Source organism: Eublepharis macularius, chromosome 3, assembly GCF_028583425.1.
Source record: "Eublepharis macularius isolate TG4126 chromosome 3, MPM_Emac_v1.0, whole genome shotgun sequence".
In the NCBI taxonomy this organism is placed as follows: Eukaryota; Metazoa; Chordata; class Lepidosauria; order Squamata; family Eublepharidae; genus Eublepharis; species Eublepharis macularius.
The window spans coordinates 111,575,933-111,596,181 of record NC_072792.1 but is presented as its reverse complement, the minus strand read 5'-3'; the positions used below and the strand labels follow the sequence as shown (position 1 = coordinate 111,596,181).

Genomic DNA, 20,249 nt, shown 5'->3' with positions numbered 1-20,249 from the left:
CTTCCCCCTCCCTCCCCTGGGTGTCTTCTCCCAACTTGTAACTGCTTTGCAGCTCCATGGTTGGAAGGAAGACCTGCCGATCAAGGTAAGCTGGGCTTCCATTCGGGTTTCCAGGGTGACAGAAGGAGCACAGACAGAGTTCAGGCATTCCCCCAGCTCCGTTGCCAGGGGAATTGATTGCTGGCACCTGAGTGTCTGGCTTCCCAAACCGCGGCCGAATGCACCGAACCAGGCTTTTACCGACTGTTGGTTCATTGGCCATGGCCGATAATGAACAACCGGATCAAGATCGCACGATCGCCATTTTCGTGGGTTTTTGAAGTTCATAATGCGGTTCGTGCCCATCTCTACTCATCACCACCAGACATACCTTTCTTGGTTTGGCTCCTTGATACCTCTGCACCAGCTGATGTAGAAGGCCCTTCAAGGGCAGAAAGTCTATTAAGCACCTCAGTCTGAAAAGCAGCTGCCGACGTCAATCTCACAGACCTACTGTGCTTCGCACCACCAGTCCCTAATACACCTCTAGATTGCTCCAGAATAAGCTAAGGGAGAAAAAGGAAGAGAACTCCAGAATAAGCTAAGGGAGAAAAAAGGAAATGTTCAAGAAATGGAGAGTAGGACAGACCTCTAAAGAGGAGTATATGAGGGTTACTAGGTACTGCAGATCAGCCATCAGAGAGGCCAAAGCTCAGTACGAGCTGGGTCTGGCCAGGAGGGCTCACTACAATAAGAAAAACTTCTATGGATATGTGAGAAGCAAACACAAGGTAAAAGAGGCAATTGGACCACTGTTGGGAATAGATGGAGAAACTCTGATGCAGGACAGAGAAAAAGGAGACAGGCTTAATGACTTTTTTGCCTCTGTTTTCTCCCTGAAGAACTCAGGCACATCTAGAGATAGTAGAATATGTGGCAGGACACCTGGGTGGCTAATTGACATTGACAGAGAGGTAGTGGAGAGGCATCTGGCTGCACTGGATGAATACAAATCCCCTGGGCCGGATGGGGTGCACCCAAGAGTGCTGAAAGAACTTTCCAGAGAACTTGCAGAACCCCTGTCCATCATCTTCAAGGCCTCCTGGAGGACTGGGGATGTGCCACAAGATTGGAGAAGAGCGAATGTTATCCCACTCTTTAAGAAAGGGAAGAAGGGTGACCCGGGAAACTACAGGCTGGACAGTCTGACTTCTGTTGCTGGGAAGATATTAGAACAGATTTTAAAGGGATCAATCTGTAAGCATCTGAAGGACCGCTCAGTGATCCGGGGAAGTCAGCATGGTTTTGTTCCTAACAGATCTTGCCAGACCAACCTGGTTTCCTTCTTTGATCGAGTGACCAGCTTACTGGATCGGGGGAACTCTGTTGACGTGATTTATCTGGATTTCAGTAAAGCTTTTGATAAGGTCCCCCGTGACATTCTTATGGGCAAACTGGAAGACTGTGGAGTACACTATAGGATAGTTCGGTGGATAGGGAACTGGTTGCAGGACCACACTCAAAGAGTGGCGGTCAACGGCGTTTCATCAGATTGGAGGGAGGTGTCCAGTGGGGTGCCGCAGGGCTCGGTTTTGGGCCCGGTACTTTTCAATATTTTTATCAATGATCTGGATGAAGGAGTGGAAGGGCTGCTCATTAAATTTGCTGATGATACCAAATTGGGAGCGGTAGCAAACACCCAAGAAGACAGAATTAAAATTCAACAAGACCTGAATACTCTGGAGAAGTGGGCAGCTGTGAATAGGATGCAATTCAACAAAGACAAGTGCACAGTATTATACCTGGGCCACAAAAATGGGAAGCACAAATACTGGATGGGGGATACACTTCTGGGCAGTAGTATATGTGAAAGGGATCTTGAGGTAAGAGTGGACCGTAAACTGAATATGAGCAGTCAGTGTGATGTGGTGGCAAAAAAGGCTAATTCAATCCTGGGTTGTATCAAAGGGGCCATAGCATCGAAATCGCAGGAGGTCATAGCCCCTCTCTATACTGCCTTGGTCAGGCCACACCTGGAGTATTGTGTGCAGTTCTGGAGGCCTCACTTCAAAAAGGATGTGGACAAAATCGAGAGGGTGCAGAGGAGAGTGACGAGGATGATCAGGGGTCTGGAGACTGAGCCCTACGAGGAAAGGCTGAGGGCCTTGGGAATGTTTAGTTTGGAGAAGAGGAGATTGAGGTGGGACACGATTGCTCTCTTTAAATATTTGAAAGGCTGTCATTTGGAGGAGGGCAAAGAGCTGTTCCAGTTGGCAGCAGAGGGTAGGATGCAAACCAATGGGCTAAAACTACATGCACAAAGGTACTGGCTGGATATTAGGAAAAACTTTTTCACCGTCAGAGTAGTTCAAAAGTGGAATCAGCTGCCTAGGGAGGTGGTGAGCTCCCCTTCACTGGCAGTGTTCAAGAAGAGGCTGGATGAATACTTGTCAGAGATGCTTTAGGCTGATCCTGCACTGGGCAGGGGGTTGGACTAGATGGTCTGTATGGCCCCTTCCAACTCTATGATTCTATGATTCTATGATTGCTCAACGGCCACGATATGGCTCAAAACGGCCTGATGACCAAATGCTTCCTCTTCATCTGAAGATGACAAAGTAGGAGGGGGCCTCTTAGGAGGGGGCTTTGGGGCCGGTTTCTTCCCCTTAGAGGGGCCTGAGCCTTTTTTGGGTGTCATGGTTTTGCAGTTACTCTTTATTAATAAAACTAACCACCACCACCACCACTATTACTATTATCAGAGGTCACTTCATAGAAAAAGAGCTGGAGGGACTCATTAGCATAACTCATTAGCATACCTCATTAGCATATGCCACGCCTCTTGCCATCACTGGAAGTGTGTCATTAGTATAAATGATATACATGTGCCACACACCCAGACATCACCTATTCTGGCTGTTTTGGGCTCAATCCTGGCCATTCAGGGCTGAAATTGGGCTCCAAATGGCAAAAGGGGCTGAAAATGGCTGAAATGGGGCCCAAAATGGTCAAGATTGGGCCGCTGTTGAGCGGGGGAGTGATCCACCACCTGTCAGAGGCCCAATCTGGGCTGTTTTGGCCACAATCCAGGCTGAAATGGGCCCAAAATTGCCGAGAATCAGGTGGGCAGGGCCACCTGACATGTGACCTCTTTGGGGAACTGCTGGAACTGCATTCCTGTGTGTTCCCCCTCAAAATGAGCCCTGATTATTGTTTTTGTTTTTGTTGTTGTTGTTGTTGTTGTTGTTGTTGTTGTTGTTGTTGATGATGATGATGATGATGATGATGATGATGTGATCAAATCAATAAAGCCTCCCAATAGGCCTGAGGGGCTGTAATGCAAACTTGTCAGATCCAAAACTGGGCAAAAGCTTACTTTCCTTTTCTAAAATGGCCTCCAACTATGCTTGCAGGGAAAAGCACCAGCCCCCAAAATGGCCACAAACAATGCTATGCAATGGTGCATCAAGCACCCTAAAATGGCCACCTTCTCCTATGGAGATTGAGAGACAAACTAACAACGCTCTACAGGGCAAAACTCCCCCCAGCAACAAGGAAGGAAAAATGGGGAGGGGGTGAGAAACAACATATGCTCATATATAATAAACTAATCAAACAATTAAACACCTCAGAAAGGAATGGGAGGGGGTGAGCTAAAGCCCCTTGTCAGTCTGCAGAATATGCCCCCAAGCCCTTTAACTAACAACCGTTGGGGGTGGGGTTCAGAGCCAACTTCCCCAAAAGCCACCCTGGGGCAGCAGAAGGTACCCACACCCCCTGTCTGGGAACCCAGTAAAGCAGTAGAAGTATAAGGCAGGAGCAGCAATAAACAAAAGATGCAAATAGCATAAAGAGTGAAGCCGGAGGCTCCGACAGTTATGCTCCTCGCAATGCTGCTTCTGCCGCCTCCCCAATGCCAGTCCAAAAAACAAACAGTGCAGCTGGAAGTGCCGAAGCTCCGCTCCTCACCTCCGCTCCTTTTTGCCTATCAGCAGCTCCACGGGGCCACAGCTGTGCAAACAGCTTGGCTCAGCTCCTCTCATCTCTCAGAAAGGCAAGCGATGCAGAGCTGAAGGCTCCGAATCTGCACTCTTTGCCGCCTAACAGCTGATTCACGGTGCCGCGGCTGAGCAAACAGCTCAGTTCCACTCTGCTCAGCTCTGAAGGTCTCTGAGTGCTCAGGAAGAGGAACAAATCCTCCACTTCAACCGAGCATGAGGCGGCAAGTGCTGTTAGGGGGCAGGGCAATCCTATTAAGTCACATAGCCCCACTCCCATCCACGTGATCCTACGAGGCCGGGGGAACACTGCCACTTATCCTCTATGGTGGCAAATGTGGCCCTGGCCTCAAGCCTTTGGCTGCTGGCTGGGTAGGGGCCGAAATGTAACAGGACTAGGAGTGCAGAAATCTTAAACAAGATATAGGTATTAAACATGACATTTAAACAATGCAAGAAATTGTATTATAATGCAGCAAGAACAAGATAAAACATACAGCAACTGTTAATATATTTTAGTAGTATAGCCCACACTCTTGTTCTCTTTAATGAAGGGTCTCCTTGAACCATTCTAATGCAGCACCTCTCCTTCATAAACATGCCCTCCTGAACAATTCTGTTTTATATAGTTTGCAGAAAATTAGAAGTATGGAAATTGTCTTGACCTCTTCAGGAAGGCTATTCCATTGGGCGGGGATCACTACCGAGAATGCACATGTACAGGCAATTCTTATTCTTGCCCATTTGCAGGGTAACACTTGTAGAAGGCCCTGATCCAATGACTGAGGTTGTCTCAGAGGAACTTATCTGCAGATATGAGGGCATAAGACCATGAAGGACTTTGTATGTGATGGCCAGGACCTTGAATTGAACCCAGTAACTAATAGACAATGAATGGAGTGTCTACAGAATGGGCAGTCCCGATGTTACTATGGCATGGACTCAATTAACTAAATCAGCTGAGTCAAAGTGGTGCTTTGATGGCTATTTCTACAGTAAGTGGTTTCCCAAGAAACAGGATAAAACTACTTTACCTTAGTAGCAACTAGTCAACTGATACTACTGCATAAGTAATAGAATGTCTATTAACCATTCCTATTGATTTCATTGGGAAACATATTTTTGGTTGTAACTTTTCCCTCATCCAATTGATTATATTCATAGAGATTGTTGCTTTCAGTCAAGTGATTGTCCTGATTTCAGGAAGAAAGAAATGGAGAGTAAGGCACAGGAAGGGGCATGGTTCTTTAAAAATAACCCATTTACCTCTGATTTCTTTACATGTGCCTGGGGCTAATAACAGCTGGGGAGGGGCACTGTTAATTGAGAAAATGATTCAGTTAATTCCTCTCATCAGTAAAGTGAGTTAGCATTATGACTTGTGAAAAACAGCAGTGCTCAGACTTACCTGGGAGGTCCTATTGTGGGTGGTGGGGGAAGAAGGCAAGACGCATGGCAGATGTCATGTTGTTTGTGGCTGCATGGCTCCCAGTGGCTGTTGCTGGGGAGCCCTGATTGGCTGGCTGGCAGTTCGAATGCCAGCCAACCAATCAGGGCTGGCTGGCCTGGGTAGTCAGGGGTAGGGAGAGGCTGGTGGAGCTGGGAGGCAGGGTTCCTCTCAGATCCGTGGCCAGGAGCCTTAAGGGAGGCTGGCCCCACCTCTTGGCGTTTTGCTCACAACCGGCTGCCCTCCCTTTCGCTCTGGTGTTAGGGCTCATTGAGCATTTCATAGCTGTGATAGTTGGGGGATGGTTGTGGATTGTAATGGGTACATAGGAGGATGTTGTATAATTGTTTTTCTTTGTCACAACTTTCTTTGGGGGTAGTTGGGCAAGGGGGACTGATCTGTTTGGGGGAAAATGTGGCCTTGGAGCTCAGTTTCCCTATAATGGAATTCCCTTAAGGGATTTGGAGGGTGAAGTTTGGCAGGTGCATGCCCAGCTTGGGGACTGTTGGGTCCGCCTCACTCCCAGATGGCAGGGGATCCACACAGAGGCATCCGTCCACGTGGTATCTGTCTAACAGTTATCCCATCATTCCCCACCCCCTCGTCAAGAGTCTAAGGGGGCAGTGGGAGGTCATCAGCTGTCAGATGAGTCAGCTGATGCTGGAATCCATGCCTCATGTATTGCTAATGTTCTGTGGGCTGTAAAAATCAATAGAAGTGTGACTTCTTTTAACACCAGCACTTGTGTTGGGTGTGTTTTGTCACTGTGTCCCTTGCCCTCCCTTTTCCACATCACTGCTAGCCTGCAACAAAGTTTGAAAAGACAGATCTACAAGCAGAGTCCATTTTGGAGATAGGGAGCCAGTTCTGAGTATAACTCTACTGATCTCTACGTATCTCCTAATGGTTCACTCTTACCTCCCTCTCTCATCTATGAATGCTAAGTCAGAAAACTAGGTGCTAAGTTGAAGGATGCAATGGAACATTTTGAATATAACTACCATTAATTTTTCAATTCAGATGAGTTATAAAAACAATATTAAAGAAAAGAGTGAACTCTTTAAATGAGTTAATATCTGAACACATATCCCTTCTGGACAAGGGTACAATGGCTAGACAGCTTGTTTCATCCAATACAACAGATCATGCTAGGAAACCAAATGTTCCTACATTATTGTAAGAACTAAGGATTAATTTTCTTTCCTTCAGGCATGACACAGACATAGTTCTCTGATGTGCAGCTTTGAAAGAAACTGCTTTGGTTTGATAAATATATTTTTAGCCTTTTCTATCAGAATTGCTTTGATGAACATACAGAATCTTCTTACTTTCATTTTGAGTTTTCCATTTAATTATCAATTAAAGTTTGTTTCAATATTTTGTCATTTAAAAACAGCAAGTAAATCATTTAAAATAAGCACATTAAATTAGATATTTCTTAATTCTAGAAAACAAGAAATGCAGAGTGATCTCCTAAAAAGAGCATAAATGGGAATTATATGGTCCATATTCCATCTGCTTTTCTTTTTAATATAGCTTAAACTATACAAAATATAGATTAAATAATGAAACACCCCTGGTCCATATTCACGGTGGTCACTGTCTTTGTAATGACCAGTATTTGTTAATTAAAACATTTGAGTGCTAATTATTAAGCTTGCAGACATTTTCCAAGCTAGAGCTATGCAATCATGGAATTCCATGTAGTCATAGAACTGGAAGTGCCTCAATCATAAAGGCTAAGATACTCACTGTAAAAAACAGAATTAATTGCTAACCTGAAGCCAGAAGTGAACATGAGATGACTACCTCAGATAACCTTTTTAAAAATCATGTGGAGGAGAGAGATAATGAGGCTTAAACAAAAAGTTTTTGATGTATGTAAGCTTACCACCTTATAAATAAGCACACATGTCCAAAATGTTTCTGTTGGACATGAGCCATCTAAATGAGTGGGTATGTGAAAAGGTGGCTCTAAAAATCATGGCCAGAGGAACCAAAGAAAGCCTTAAGAAGGCCATCTGAAGAAAGGAAATGGAGAAGTCCCACATTGGGTCCAAGGACACAAAACAAAGAATACGGGACCTACCTGGGTTGTAGAGGATGTCCACCCCAGCCTAGAAAAGGCCCTGGAAGGGGCTCTCCTCTTTACGACTGCCCAGATCTGGTATTTTCCAACCTAAGTAGCCCAACAGATGGCAACCACAAAAGCAGAAATGTTCCAGGAAAAGGCAAAAACAAGGGCCAGCTATCTCACTACAGTTGTGTAAAGCTTCAAGTTCCCATTTTGTATTGTATACACTTAAAACTGCATTAAGGCTGCTTAAGCAGGAAAGTTCTGATTTAATGTGAACTTACACTTTAAAAGTAAAATTGTGCCTGTCCCACATGTGGACATGTAGCTAAACGCATGAGGTATATAAGGAATGGTTGGCCAGGCCTGGTTGAAGCTGAATGAGAAAAAGTCAAAGTCCCACCTTGAGGGGTTAAAAAGGCCTTAAGACTCCCTGATGCCAAAGAGTAAAGTCACATAGGAAAATGTTTCAGTCATGTTCAAACAATTCTAGAAAGTACCCAAGACTGATACCACCTTAGTTTGGTGTAGTGGTTAAGAGCACGGGACTCTAATTTGGAGAGCTGGGTTTGATTCCCCACTCCTCCACTTGAAGCCAGTTGGGCTAGTCACAGTTCTCTGGAGCTCTCTCTGCCCCACCCACCTCACAAGGTGTTTGTTGTGGGGATAATAATGACATACTTTGTAAACCGCTCTGAGAAGGCATTCAGTTGTCCTGAAGGGCAGTATATAAATTGAATGTTGTTGTTGTTGTTGTTGTTGTTACATTGGCCAAGAGTAGCAGCCAGTCAGAAACAACCACTCGGACAAGGACGCCCCAGTATCAGTCATATATGGACAGAAAACATATAAAACATACAAGGAAAACATATAAAAGGAGACTGTTCAGAACCATGGAGAGATCTCTTTTGAAGCTCTCTCTTGCTTAACTGGTTTTCTTCTGATTGATCTGCAGCTAGTAACCTGGTCTGGCCAACTAATTAGGGTAAACCTAATGCAAGCCTGCGTATGAAATTTACTCTGTAATCAGTAAAGCTATTGCTTGTTTTCAAGGCACTTGGTTGTTTTTCCTCTCTCTCTTTTTGGCACCTGAGGCTTGAAACTATTTTCTATGTGAATAAAAGAAGTGGGGATCTAGGGGCTGATGATCATCTCCTCCTTGACCTCCATCTCCTTTAGATTTTATTTCTAACAAGGGAGCTATCCCTTTCCTCATATGTCAGCTTCCCATAAGACATCTGTATATTCCCAGATGAAGAAATTCAAGTTTTAAGGAAGTGGGTTTTAGATTGGGAAATAACACATTTATTAACCTTCCCTCCTTAATGTTACTGTGACTGCTCTGATCCAATTTATAGTTCCCTTCGCAACATATTTAAGTGAAACATAGCATCTCAGGAGATCAAGTCATGAATTTCCCACTCTGTATATTCTTTGCCTGATGTGCTAAACTAGATAATATGCCAAAAAATCCGTGATTGGATATCCTGAATATTTTTATTGCTAAATAGTAGCTTAAGAGGAGGAGGAGGAATTTGGCATCTCATTTAAATTGTTCTTAGTTCATAGGGTAACAGACAATGGAAATTAACAGAATACAAGGAAAAATCAAAAGGTGCTTCTGCCAAGTTATTTTCCTTCCTTTTATAAGTAATTTTCTACTCTATTGCTTTAACACAGCACTCTAATACTAAAGTCAACTTGTTACCCCATCTTATTAATACAGAGAGAATATGCTTTTCAATTAAAATTATGGTCCAAAGGCTAGCATTGTAGTTCCTGTTTCAATATGTTTTTTTCAAAGCATGAGTTTATAGTCTTTGCATCAAACATGAAAAATAATTAAGGCAACATCAGTTACTAAAATTTACCACAGAACTCAAGAACTCCTTACCTTGTTCAGTTGTCCCGTTTAAAAGCCACAGAAATGTCAATAAGCCAGTGGACACACACATCACAATTATGAACAGAACAGCAAACAGGATTTCATAATTATTAAGAGGAATACTGTTCTTCATTACTAGCTTGTTCAGATTCATGTTGACCTAGAAACAATTTCTAATTAAGACTTGTCTGCAGATGCATCAAAGGATGTCAAGAACAATGATCAGACAGATATTTATATAGTGGATGCTTCGAAATTAAATAGAACTTTAATCTTCATTTACACACATTAATTTCAGCTCATTTCATTTCTGTGTCATCCAGTGCAGGGTTTTCTGAAAGAATATATTCATAGGAAGAAAATACGTCTCCTTTAAAAAGATAATATTTTCAAGATAAAATATGTACACAAGAAACACCCAAGGTTGTAAATGTTAATTGTCAGTTCTGCATTATTATTCTGTCATTTATCTGACACTAGTGACATTAAACAACATTAAACATTGCTTCTTGCAGTTGATTGGCTTATAGCTTCCTGCAACCACTTAGTCACATATCAATTTACCTTTGCACCAACAAGAAGTAAAACCAAAGTTCTAGACTTTTAGAAAAAAGTGGCAGTCTGTTTCCAAAGGCTATTTGACAGATGTTGAAAGCACATATCCTTCATTAAACATTATGAAAGCTGGTGTGTGTGTGCATGTGTGCATGCACACACACATGCATGCACAGTTACATTGTGTGTGTTGTCTTTGTGCAGGCATGTTGTGTGCACAGTTTGTGTGTGCACAGTTGCTCAGCACTAGTAAAAGACATATTGGCACCTGAGATGGAAATTCTAAATGGCAGACCTTCCCATCACATATTGTAGATAAAAGATTTAGGTTAGATTTCAAAGAGCTACACTCAAGCTACTAAAGGATTTTCAGAGCCTCTTCCTATCTCAGTTGTTTGCATATGCTTTCCTTGTCTTCCTGTTACGTTCTTCTGGAGCTTCACCAAACATGGTATGAAGGGCTATGATAATGAAATGGTGCATGTGATGCATAGGTTCAGATCCAGAGATGCACAAGTAGACACATAAATGTGCAAGATCTTGTGATATACCTAGAGCTTTCATGTATATATATTACAAAGCCCAGAAATTGGTTGCAGAGATGTTGTGCAGATAGAAATGTGAATGGGGATATAATAAGTTTGGCTTAGCTCGATTAACTATTGCAGGCTTTTTCTTATGCTTCCGCTCATACAAGAGCTCTAACGCAAAGTCTTTGGATATTGACTGATAATTTGCTACCCTATAGAACAGATTCTGGGTGTCACTGAAAGGTGACAAAGCAAACTACCTGGAGAGGGAAATACCTTCTTTGAGCTTCTCAAATGCAAAAATGTCTTGCCTTGTCTTGGGCAACTGCTCTCTCTCTCTCTCTCTCTCTCTCTCTCTCTCTCTCTCTCTCTCTCACACACACACACACACACACACACACACACACACACACACATACAGATTCAAACATTCATTTTGCCAAACTGGTGCTTCAGTTGCACCCTTCTTTCTGCTTTTTGTTTCCTTTAGTTTTGACCAGAAGTGGAAACCAGCTGCCCTCTTAGCTGAAGGAAGGGGGCATGTGAGTGTGAAAACAATGTGTATCTTACATCCTGGAAGAAAGAAGGGAAAGGGTTAGGGTTAGAGATCCTGGTCATAGAACCTGCACATAGAAAGTTAGATTTGACCAGCCCTTTATTTGGTGCTTGTTTACATCCTTAAAACAAATTTTCTTCCCTAACCTGACCCCAAATCCTAATTAAAAGCCAAAATAAAAAGCCCGCTGATGCCATTCTCCAGGGCTGTAATTTCCCAGTCTTTGGGAAAAACTCTGTCTCCTTTTCTTAAGCTGAGACTGGCTCACCCCTTCCTAACATTTGAAGTTCTATGTCTGGCAATCACTTGGATTTGCAAAAGGCTTAAATTGGATTGGTGCAGAGCCCTGGAGGATAGGTGGGACTTGGGGAATGATTGCCAAAGTGTATATTACAAAATGGCACACATTTCAAGTGCTGTCTTTTCCAAAAGGAACCCCGAAACATCTCATCAGGGGGCTGTATGTGTGGATAGCAATATTTATGTTGTTTAGCTGGAGTAGTACAGGAATTACTTTGCTGATGACAACAATACTATTAAATTAATGGTAAAACTGGATGGTAGTCATAATTCGCATGCAACTCTACAAGGCCATGTAAGTAATGGATCTGATGTGGGCTTTTAAAATTTCATTTATTATATTACAAGTAATATACTCTTTTTAATATAATACAGTCCACTGGACTCATATATGTGAACTAATAGTGCAGCCAAACATTTTTAAAATGACCAAATTGCTGAGACGATTATATCAAATCAAATATCCTAGACATTTACTCACAAGAAAGCACATGATAAAGTCTCCCTGATTAACCACCTAGCCTGCCAAACCTATTTCCTGGTACATACTGCATAAATTCTAAAATGAGAAATGCTGATGATCAAGCATATGGACTTGTTAATGTATTGAATGAGAAAAGGCAGCTTAGCTTATGCCTCTGTTTTTGGCAGTGGTCAGAACCATGGAGAAGTGCTTAAGCAGAACAAGTGATAGAAATATTTATAATGCTTTGAAACCATAACCATGCATATTGCCAAAATGCTAATTAGTATGTATCACTTGTGACTCTATGAGTCTTTATTTCATACATGGCAGTTTTATCAAACCAATTTATGTTTGCTAACTATTATTAATGTAACTAAGTATTCTATTTCATATTTAATTTAATTGGATCACAAATTTCTGCACAGTGTAATTAGTAACTGCCTCCATATCAATTCACTTTAATTAACAGGAAGTCTAAAAATAGATGTCACCATCTGAATCATCTTCAAAAAGAAAGAATTAAGACATGCTTTGATTTCAAATGTGATTGAATATACCCATTTACAGTTGTAATTGTTTTTTGTGGTTACACAACCCTGGCTAAGGTATCATTTTTTTAAATTCTCTGAAGACTTCGTTTTTAAGTTGAATTTGGAGACACAGTTGAACATTAATTCAAGCTCACAGGTCTGCAATCAGTCCAAAAGTAGTACTGCACAAGATGCAGTGAGGCTGTCTGCTTTGTTTTGGACAACTTTGTCAAAAAAAGCTCTAGCAGTAACATAATAGAGGTGCAGGATTTAATACATTGACGTCCCCTGCTTTGAAACAGTTTTCTTTTAAGAGAATAAAAGTGTATATTTATGTGTGGGAATATAAGGCGTGTCAAACCAAAATCTGAAACTGTAGTTTGAAGTTGGTTTATTAACCACAGTGCATCTTAAGTGTGGCTTCATGCGATGTATGAACAGAGACACTGCAGATTAATTTTGGCTTGTTTTCTACCACAGCTGTCCTTGTGGCAACTCAAACTGGGATATCAGCCAGACCATTCTGGGGATACGGGGCAATGAATGAAGGTGATTTCTCAAAGCAAACATGTTAGCCAACTTATGGTTTCACAAGCATACTTAATATCAGCAATGATTTCACGTTATGGTTGAACTGATTAAGTAGTCTGAGGAGCAGCAATCATGAGGTCAAGTAAATGCCTAAAGGGCTTTCATATAAGCAGTCAGATAATGTAAAACTTTCTTCACAAACACTGACACCCAGACTTAACTGGGGGAACTGGTTGTGGACAGCAGGGGAGGGAATGGATGGTGAGATGCATGGTGGCCTCTATGTTGTCCACAGCTGTGCAGCTCCTAGCATCATTGCTAGAGTGGTGTGTGCGGCCGCAATTCAAAATTCCAGGCCAGCCAATTGGGGCTGGATGGCCTGGGCAGTCATGGGCAGGGAAAGGCCTGTGAACCTTGGAGGCAGGGTTCTCTCTCAGATCCACTGCCAGGAACCTTAAGGGAGGCTGGCCCTGACCCCTGTCATTCTGCTTGTGACTGGCTTCCCACATGGCCCTCACTTTAGCTCTGATATTAGAGCTTGTTGCATGGTGAGCAGCTGTGGCAGTTGAGAATGGTTGCAGATTGTCACAGGTGCATGCGGGGATGTTGTGCAATTGCTTTCACTTCATCACAACTTTCATGTGGGGGCGATTTGGGCATGAGGCACTGATCTGTTTTGGGGGAAACAGGACCTTGGAGCTCGATTTCCCTATTATGGAATCCCCTTAAGGGACTTGGAGAGTGAGGTTTGGCAGGTGCATACCCAGCTTGGGGGCTGTCAGATCTGCCTCACTCCCAGATGGCAGGAGATCCACATAGAGGCATCTGCCCACGTGGAATCCCTCTAATTGTCACCCCATGGTTCCCCCCTTCAACAAGGGTCTGATGGGGCATGGGGGTCATCAGCAGTCAGTTGGGTCAGCTGATGATGGGATCTGTGCCCCATGTATTGCCAATGCTCTGTGAGCTGTAAAATTAATAAAGTTGTGACCTCCTTTAATTCCGGCAGTGCTGTCACATGTGTTTTGTCACCTTGCCCCTTGCCCTTCCTTCTCCAAAACATTACTAGCCTACAAAAGTACATTATTCCATACATTAAGATTTTAAAGGTGAAATGCTCATTTTTTACCATCCATAACCCAAACCTTGTGCATAGTATTTTTCTGCCAAGCAATTTTTGAGTGGCTATTGCATCAGCTTTTTTTTCTTGACAGAAACCCTTAAGCTCTTGCAATCAAATAAAGAGCCAAGTTAGAAATCATGAGGAACTTTGCCAATTGCATAAATTAATCTTTAAAAGGGATTCCAAGAGAGCAAGATTGTCTTGTTTTAGAGAGCTGCCAAATTTGCAAGATTTTATATGCAAGAGATGCTGCCCTCTCCAAAATTACACTAGCATGATTTACTGTTTTCCTCCCCTTTTTAGGGAAATCAAAAAGATTGAGTTCAATCGAATCTCAAAAACAGTATATAATAGGGGTATGAACAATCCATCCTTTCACAGGGGCCATGCTTACCTTCTCTATATTGTTCCAATTTTAGTATATACGCCTTTCATGACCAAGGCCTCTTATGCAATCCTTTACATGGATAAGGGCGGTTAACTTGTCTAATCACTAGCTCAGGAGGTGACAATGAATTAATTGGCAGGGTTCATAGGGCTAGAAAAAAAAGGGAGCTCAGGCAGGGGCAAAGTATGTGTCCAGACTGTGCCGTGGGAGAGAATATAGTTGGTCCTATAGGAAGAAAAGCCCTGGAAAAAAATTTATATTGCACAGTAATCAGAAAAGAGGCAAGTGGCTGGCCCACATATGGGCATATCTGGGTGAAGCAAGCATATTTCCAGTTGATCATAATTTATTAGAGCAGATGGTTGTTGTGGGTTTTCCGGGCTATTAGAGCAGAAATTAGCATCTGTAGTGAAATAAGAATCCTATGTCTCTCTTCATTCCTAGGGCTTTCATTGTTTTGAATTTGAAAATGAATTCAAGTTCAGCAATCTCACATTGTAATCTGCCCTTGAAGCTTCTTCTTCTTTTTTTTTTTTTGAGGACAACCCACTTTTAGGTCAGCAGAGAGACTGACCTGTTTGTCTGATGTAAAGAGAGGAAGGCCATTGATGACATTTGATAGAATATAGAACACTGGAAACAGAACAAATGAATGAAACTGAGATGGTATAACTGGTGTTATTAGGTTCAGTGATTGTGTTGTCAGAGGGAATATGGGGACAGAGTAGACATGTTGTTTATTGCAGGCCCTGATCCAAGAGTCCATGTGATGTGCATGTTAGGTAGTAGTGAGATTTAAGATTAAGGGGCTGTCTGTGGGTTAGAAAAGGTTTGTCTCTCAATGCTTGTGAGAGAAGAGCATTGTCCAGCATATGTTGCAAGTCACTAATGATGTGCTGAACTGGTTTGATCTGAGAGCTGTTTGCCCCCCCCCCGTTGAAATAAAAGGCAGAAACCAGGTTGGGGTATAAAAGGGTCACTTTATTAATTTTGACATAACATAACCTATCGTTGCGGCAAGCGATCTAACTGCAATACAAATCAAGCCCTGGAGTCCCCCTGGACCTCTGCCTTGACCTGTCTGGGCAAGCCCCTGCTGCCCCAGGGGTGTTCCATCCAATGGATGGCTGGGACCTGGTGGCCAGGCAAGTAGTTCCTCTTTAAAGCTCCAACCCCCCAACAGCCATGGAGCCTGGGGGCGGCCTTGTCCTGGAGTCCCACCAGGCAGTCTGCCCTCACAGCTGGCAGCCGTATAGCCTCACCAGCCACTCCTGACAGATCCCAATTCCTGACTAATGGGGATGTGCCAGGGGGGTCACTGGCCCGCTTATTTTATCCTATCCTGCCAGTGGCCAAACTATTAACATTACTGCCACACCACTTTAATTGATAACTCCCACAGTGCAAGGTAGGCAAAAAACAACTCCCCTGTTGTACCAGTTAAGGAAGAAGAAAAAAATCCTACCTGACCCTGATAAACAGCGACCAGCTAATCCTGCACTGAACATAAGGAGAGGTGGGTGGGCCAAGCACAAAGTGACGACTGAAGACCAGAGGGGTGGAGCTGGCCTATAAGCCCTCGGTTCCACTCCCCGGCTGATGCCCGGATGCCTGCGAGGAGGTGGGCTGCCTTTTCCCCTTCTGGGGTGGCAAACCTGGCCCCCTGCCTGAGCAGCCCAGCCACCATCCAGGAGGGCTGAATTGCTCCCCCCCAGTTGAAATAAAAGGCAGAGACCAGGTTGGGGTATAAAAGGGTCACTTTATTAATTTTGACATAACATAACCTGTCATTGCGGCAAGTGATCTAACTGCAATACAAGTCAAGCCCCGGAGTCCCCCTGGACCTCTGCCTTGACCTGTCTGGGCGAGCCCCCACTGCCCCGGGGGTGTTCCATCCAACAGATGGCTGGGACCCGGTGGCCAAGCAAGTGATTCCTCTATTAAAGCTCCAACCCCTCAACAGTTGTGGAGCCTTGTCCAGGGGTCCCCCTAGGCAGTCTGCCCTCACAGCTGGCAGCCGTACAGCCTCACCAGCCACATCTGACAGATCCCAATTCCTGACTAATGGGAATTTGCCAAGGGGGTCACTGGCCTGCTCATTTTCATCCTATCCTGCCTCCACAAGGGCCAAGCCTCTGCTTAGGCCCTTGCATCCCACAGGTGGCTTATGGCCAACCAGAGCCCTTGCCACAAATCATTCTGGAATATGTTAGGTACCTGTCACCGCCAGGTGGACCTCATTGCTACAATAGAGGTCAGCCACCTCAGCCCTAATATTAGGATGTGGCAAATAAATTCCCAATTGGTCCCCCAATGCCTTCTCCAAGACTCTGTTGGCCTTATGCCTCACCCTTTTGAACATAGATTCTAGTCCGACCCTGTACCATACCAGTATACTGCATTAGCACATGCTTTCTGGAAGCTGCTGAATCTTCTCTTATCTCGCCTGGTTTTTGCGTTAATTTTCAAAGGCTTTTATGGAAGAAAAGGGAAAGCAGTTTAGGAGAAGACCACGGGAGCAGGGAAGATTTGCAGAAGCAGAAGCTAGCGGGTGTATATACATTTTGAGTAACGGATTAGGGATTTCGATATCCCATTCAGACCCAACAGAAAAACCACAGTGCCGCTAGCAGGATTGTGGCTGGGACGCTTACCCTCATTGGTTTGCCTTGCCCTAAGCCAGATTTAGAAATCTTCTTGGAACGTTGCTTCCAGTTCTGATTTAGAAGTCGACCGCAGTTTGCACAAACCGTTGTTTGTCCAATTCACACATAATGGTAAGCTAGGATTGCCAACTCCAGGTAGGGCCTGATGAACTCCTGGAATTACAACTGATCTCCAGAGATGACGGGACTATTCCCCTGGAGAAACTGGCTGCTTTAGAAAATGGACTGTATGGCATTATACCCGCTGCGGTCCCTCTCCTCCCCAAACTCTGCCACCCCCGCCACCCCAGCTCCACTTTCAAAACTCCAGGAATTTCCCAACTCAGAGTTGGCAACCCTATTATGTTGTGCAAAGATAAGGAGGAGCATTGTGAACCAAATTATCAGGGTGCCAAACCATTGCTTCCTAATAAACTGCAAGTATGCCATTCCCTGTAAGGAGAGGGCCTTACCATTTACCAGGCTAAGATCATTGTCACTGAGGTGGATGACCAGTATATCCGGCTGCGAACCACTCCTCCCAGTGAAAAACAGTGGCAGTAGACCTGGCCACCTCAGGCCATGCCAGCCCTGCCATTCAATAGTGGCCCACTGGCTGAGGCCAAGCTGACACCCGATCAGTTTCTTCTTTGCCTGGTGGGCTGCCCAAACGACCATGCTGTGGCCGCATATGACACTCATCCTCCCGCAGCAAGCCACAGCACCTGAAAAGAAATTAAAACCACTAGGTGTCCACATAAGTGTCCAAGGGACATACATATGACCAGAAGGCAGCAGACCACTAATGCCCCACTTTCAGTATGCAGGCCCTAGATAACCCATTGCTGCTGCCATAGAGGCGGCCCCAATTCTAAAAGAATGGGTTCCAACATTTACGCCAGCCAATCCCAATTCAGCAAGTGCCTTTCCTGTGATTGCCCAAAATTGATATTTTGTCAGTGGGTAGCCATCCACATGGCAGAAAAGTGACATATCACTATCCCCATGCATGGTTACATAGTACAGCAGGGTGCTAACCGAGCACAAACCTAGTTCAGCACAAGGGCCCAACTGAATCACCACCTCTTTACCAATCTGGTCAATCTTGGACCACTGCATGATGAAGGTAACCTTGTCACCCATACATCTGAGATCCTGCGCCATTAATGCATGACTGGACCTGTCAGAAAGGGATTAAGCTAGTAGCCCACTAATGCTTAGTGCCCCAAAGAATGCGGTAAGGGCTACTTCATGAAATAAGGCTGACTCAAACTCCTAGTGACACACCACCATCCATGTAGGCCCCAGCGAACAGCTGGGGAAATGGGTTTTCTGTCATCCTGGCATATACCCCCTTCCCAGGACCAACCATCCCATCTAAAATCAAGACAGAGCATCTGCCATGCTATTATTCACCCCTGGGACATGCTTTGCCATGGACATCATGTTCAGCCATAAATATTGATGCATTAGAGTCTGGACCAACCTCATGACCATTGTGAATCTGGATAAAAGGGAGCAAAGGACATACACCATCACTTGGCTGTCACACCAAAAGTGGACAGAATGGTTTGCCAGTTCTTTCCGCCACAAACACACCACAGCAAGGATTGGAAACAACTCTAGAAAGGTAAGGTCCTTGATCAAGCCTCTCCTGGACTAATGAGCTGGCCATTGCTTAGCACACCAGCGCCCCCAAAAATAAACCCCAAAACCAATGGATACAGAGGAATCCGAGGACACCTACATGTCAGTTTCCAACAACAGGTCCTCCCTCCAAAAGGAGATCCCATTGTAGTCGCTGAGAAAGTCCTCCCAGACTGCCAGGTCTGTCCTCATGCCTCCACTCATCTTGAGTCTATGATAAGGCAACCAAAGGCCCCCCATTGTTTCACAAAGATGCCTAAAGAATGCCCTACCTGGCACTACTATCCTACAGGCAAAATTCAAATGCCCAACTAGCTGCTGAAGCTCCAAGGAAACCTTCCACTTTACCCTGGAGGCCAGCCAGACACAGAGCTCAGTCAACTTCTCAGCTGGCAAACATGAAGTCAGCTGCACTGTGCCAAGCTCTGAACATTTTGGTTTTTCTGCACCAAGTGGCTGCTATCAGAGCGGTCACCCAGATTTGGTTGGGCTGGGGACGTGACCTGCAACCATAGTTGCTGGTGAATCTTGTTCCACTGCAGCATTGGGTTAATGTCAGCATGCATATGGAATTCCTCATTGTATTGCAGCCATGCTGCACCAACAAAGTCCATATAGCCCCCATATATAATGTCAATGTACTGTAATAGTGGGGCAGCTCTCCAAGGCTGAGCCCTGGCAGTAACTCCTACATCAATTAACATGCCAGGGAGCCAGTTGACCAGTTACGATCAACCTTCCTCCTTTTTTACTGTTCCTTTTCATGATCATTGAGGTCTTCCTTCTACTTTTTCTCCAGTTCCCTGAAGAGGAAATTGAAGACATTGACATATTCTCCACAGAGAATCTTTTCCCTGGTAGCTGGTGTTAAATGATCTCCCAGAGGCATTGCTGTGTCTCCAAAAGACAGGGCCTCAGTGGGGACTGACCCATAACTATGAGCACCTGGAATGGAAAAGCTCCGGGGTAGTAATCCCAAGGAGAGAAATGGCCCATAGAAGGTTGCGCCTCTCTGCCATACCATGCCAATGTCCCTGTAGAACCTAGCACTGATGAGGTACCTGCTGCTTCTCTGTTTTGTCCTGACCATGCCAGCAACATCCAAGGTGACCAAGCTGAAGGCATGTCTTGGAAACGGGGCATGCTAGCTGGAGTGTGCGATGCGTGTGCTGGAGCTGGGGGAATGGGGGCAGTGGCCTGTTCCATGGCTCTCAAGGCCAAGAACTTGCCTACAAGGGCATGGTTGACTTACCATCTCCCTCAGCTAGTTGCACTGCCAACGCCACTTAGCCAGACTCAGCTGATCATCCTTGCTGCTGCTGCACCCTCTGCCACTGGCATCAAGCTGCTCTGCTCATCACTGTCCATTCCACATGTTCCTTTAAGAGCAGAAAGCCGTTTAAGAACCTCCCATTGAAAGGTCGCAGTAGAGACTGACCTGACAGACCTTGCCTGCTTTGCCCTGCTTTAGATGGCAGAGGCAAAGGTGCCACCCCATCCTGCTCCAGGGATGCTAAACAGGCCAGGATTTTTTGCCCCCCTGAAGTGTGGGCAAGGATAATGTGGGAGCGAAGGCTAAGCAGAGGCCCTTCAGA

The 20,249-nt window shown here is 44.5% G+C and overlaps 1 protein-coding gene and 1 non-coding gene across 2 annotated transcripts in view; both read right to left on the bottom strand.

The window, feature by feature from the left end:
- Positions 1–9,537, bottom strand: part of TMPRSS15 (transmembrane serine protease 15) — a 114,730-nt gene extending 105,193 nt beyond the window's left edge. The window contains exon 1 of the mRNA XM_054974419.1: positions 9,393–9,537. Within this exon, the coding sequence (XP_054830394.1) occupies positions 9,393–9,537 (145 nt within the window). The remainder of the gene's footprint in view (positions 1–9,392) is intronic.
- A 4,773-nt stretch (positions 9,538–14,310) lies between these two features.
- Positions 14,311–14,418, bottom strand: LOC129326818 (U6 spliceosomal RNA). The gene has a single exon (XR_008596740.1). It is a non-coding gene; the product is annotated as a U6 spliceosomal RNA (small nuclear RNA).
- Between the last annotated feature and the right edge of the window lie 5,831 nt (positions 14,419–20,249).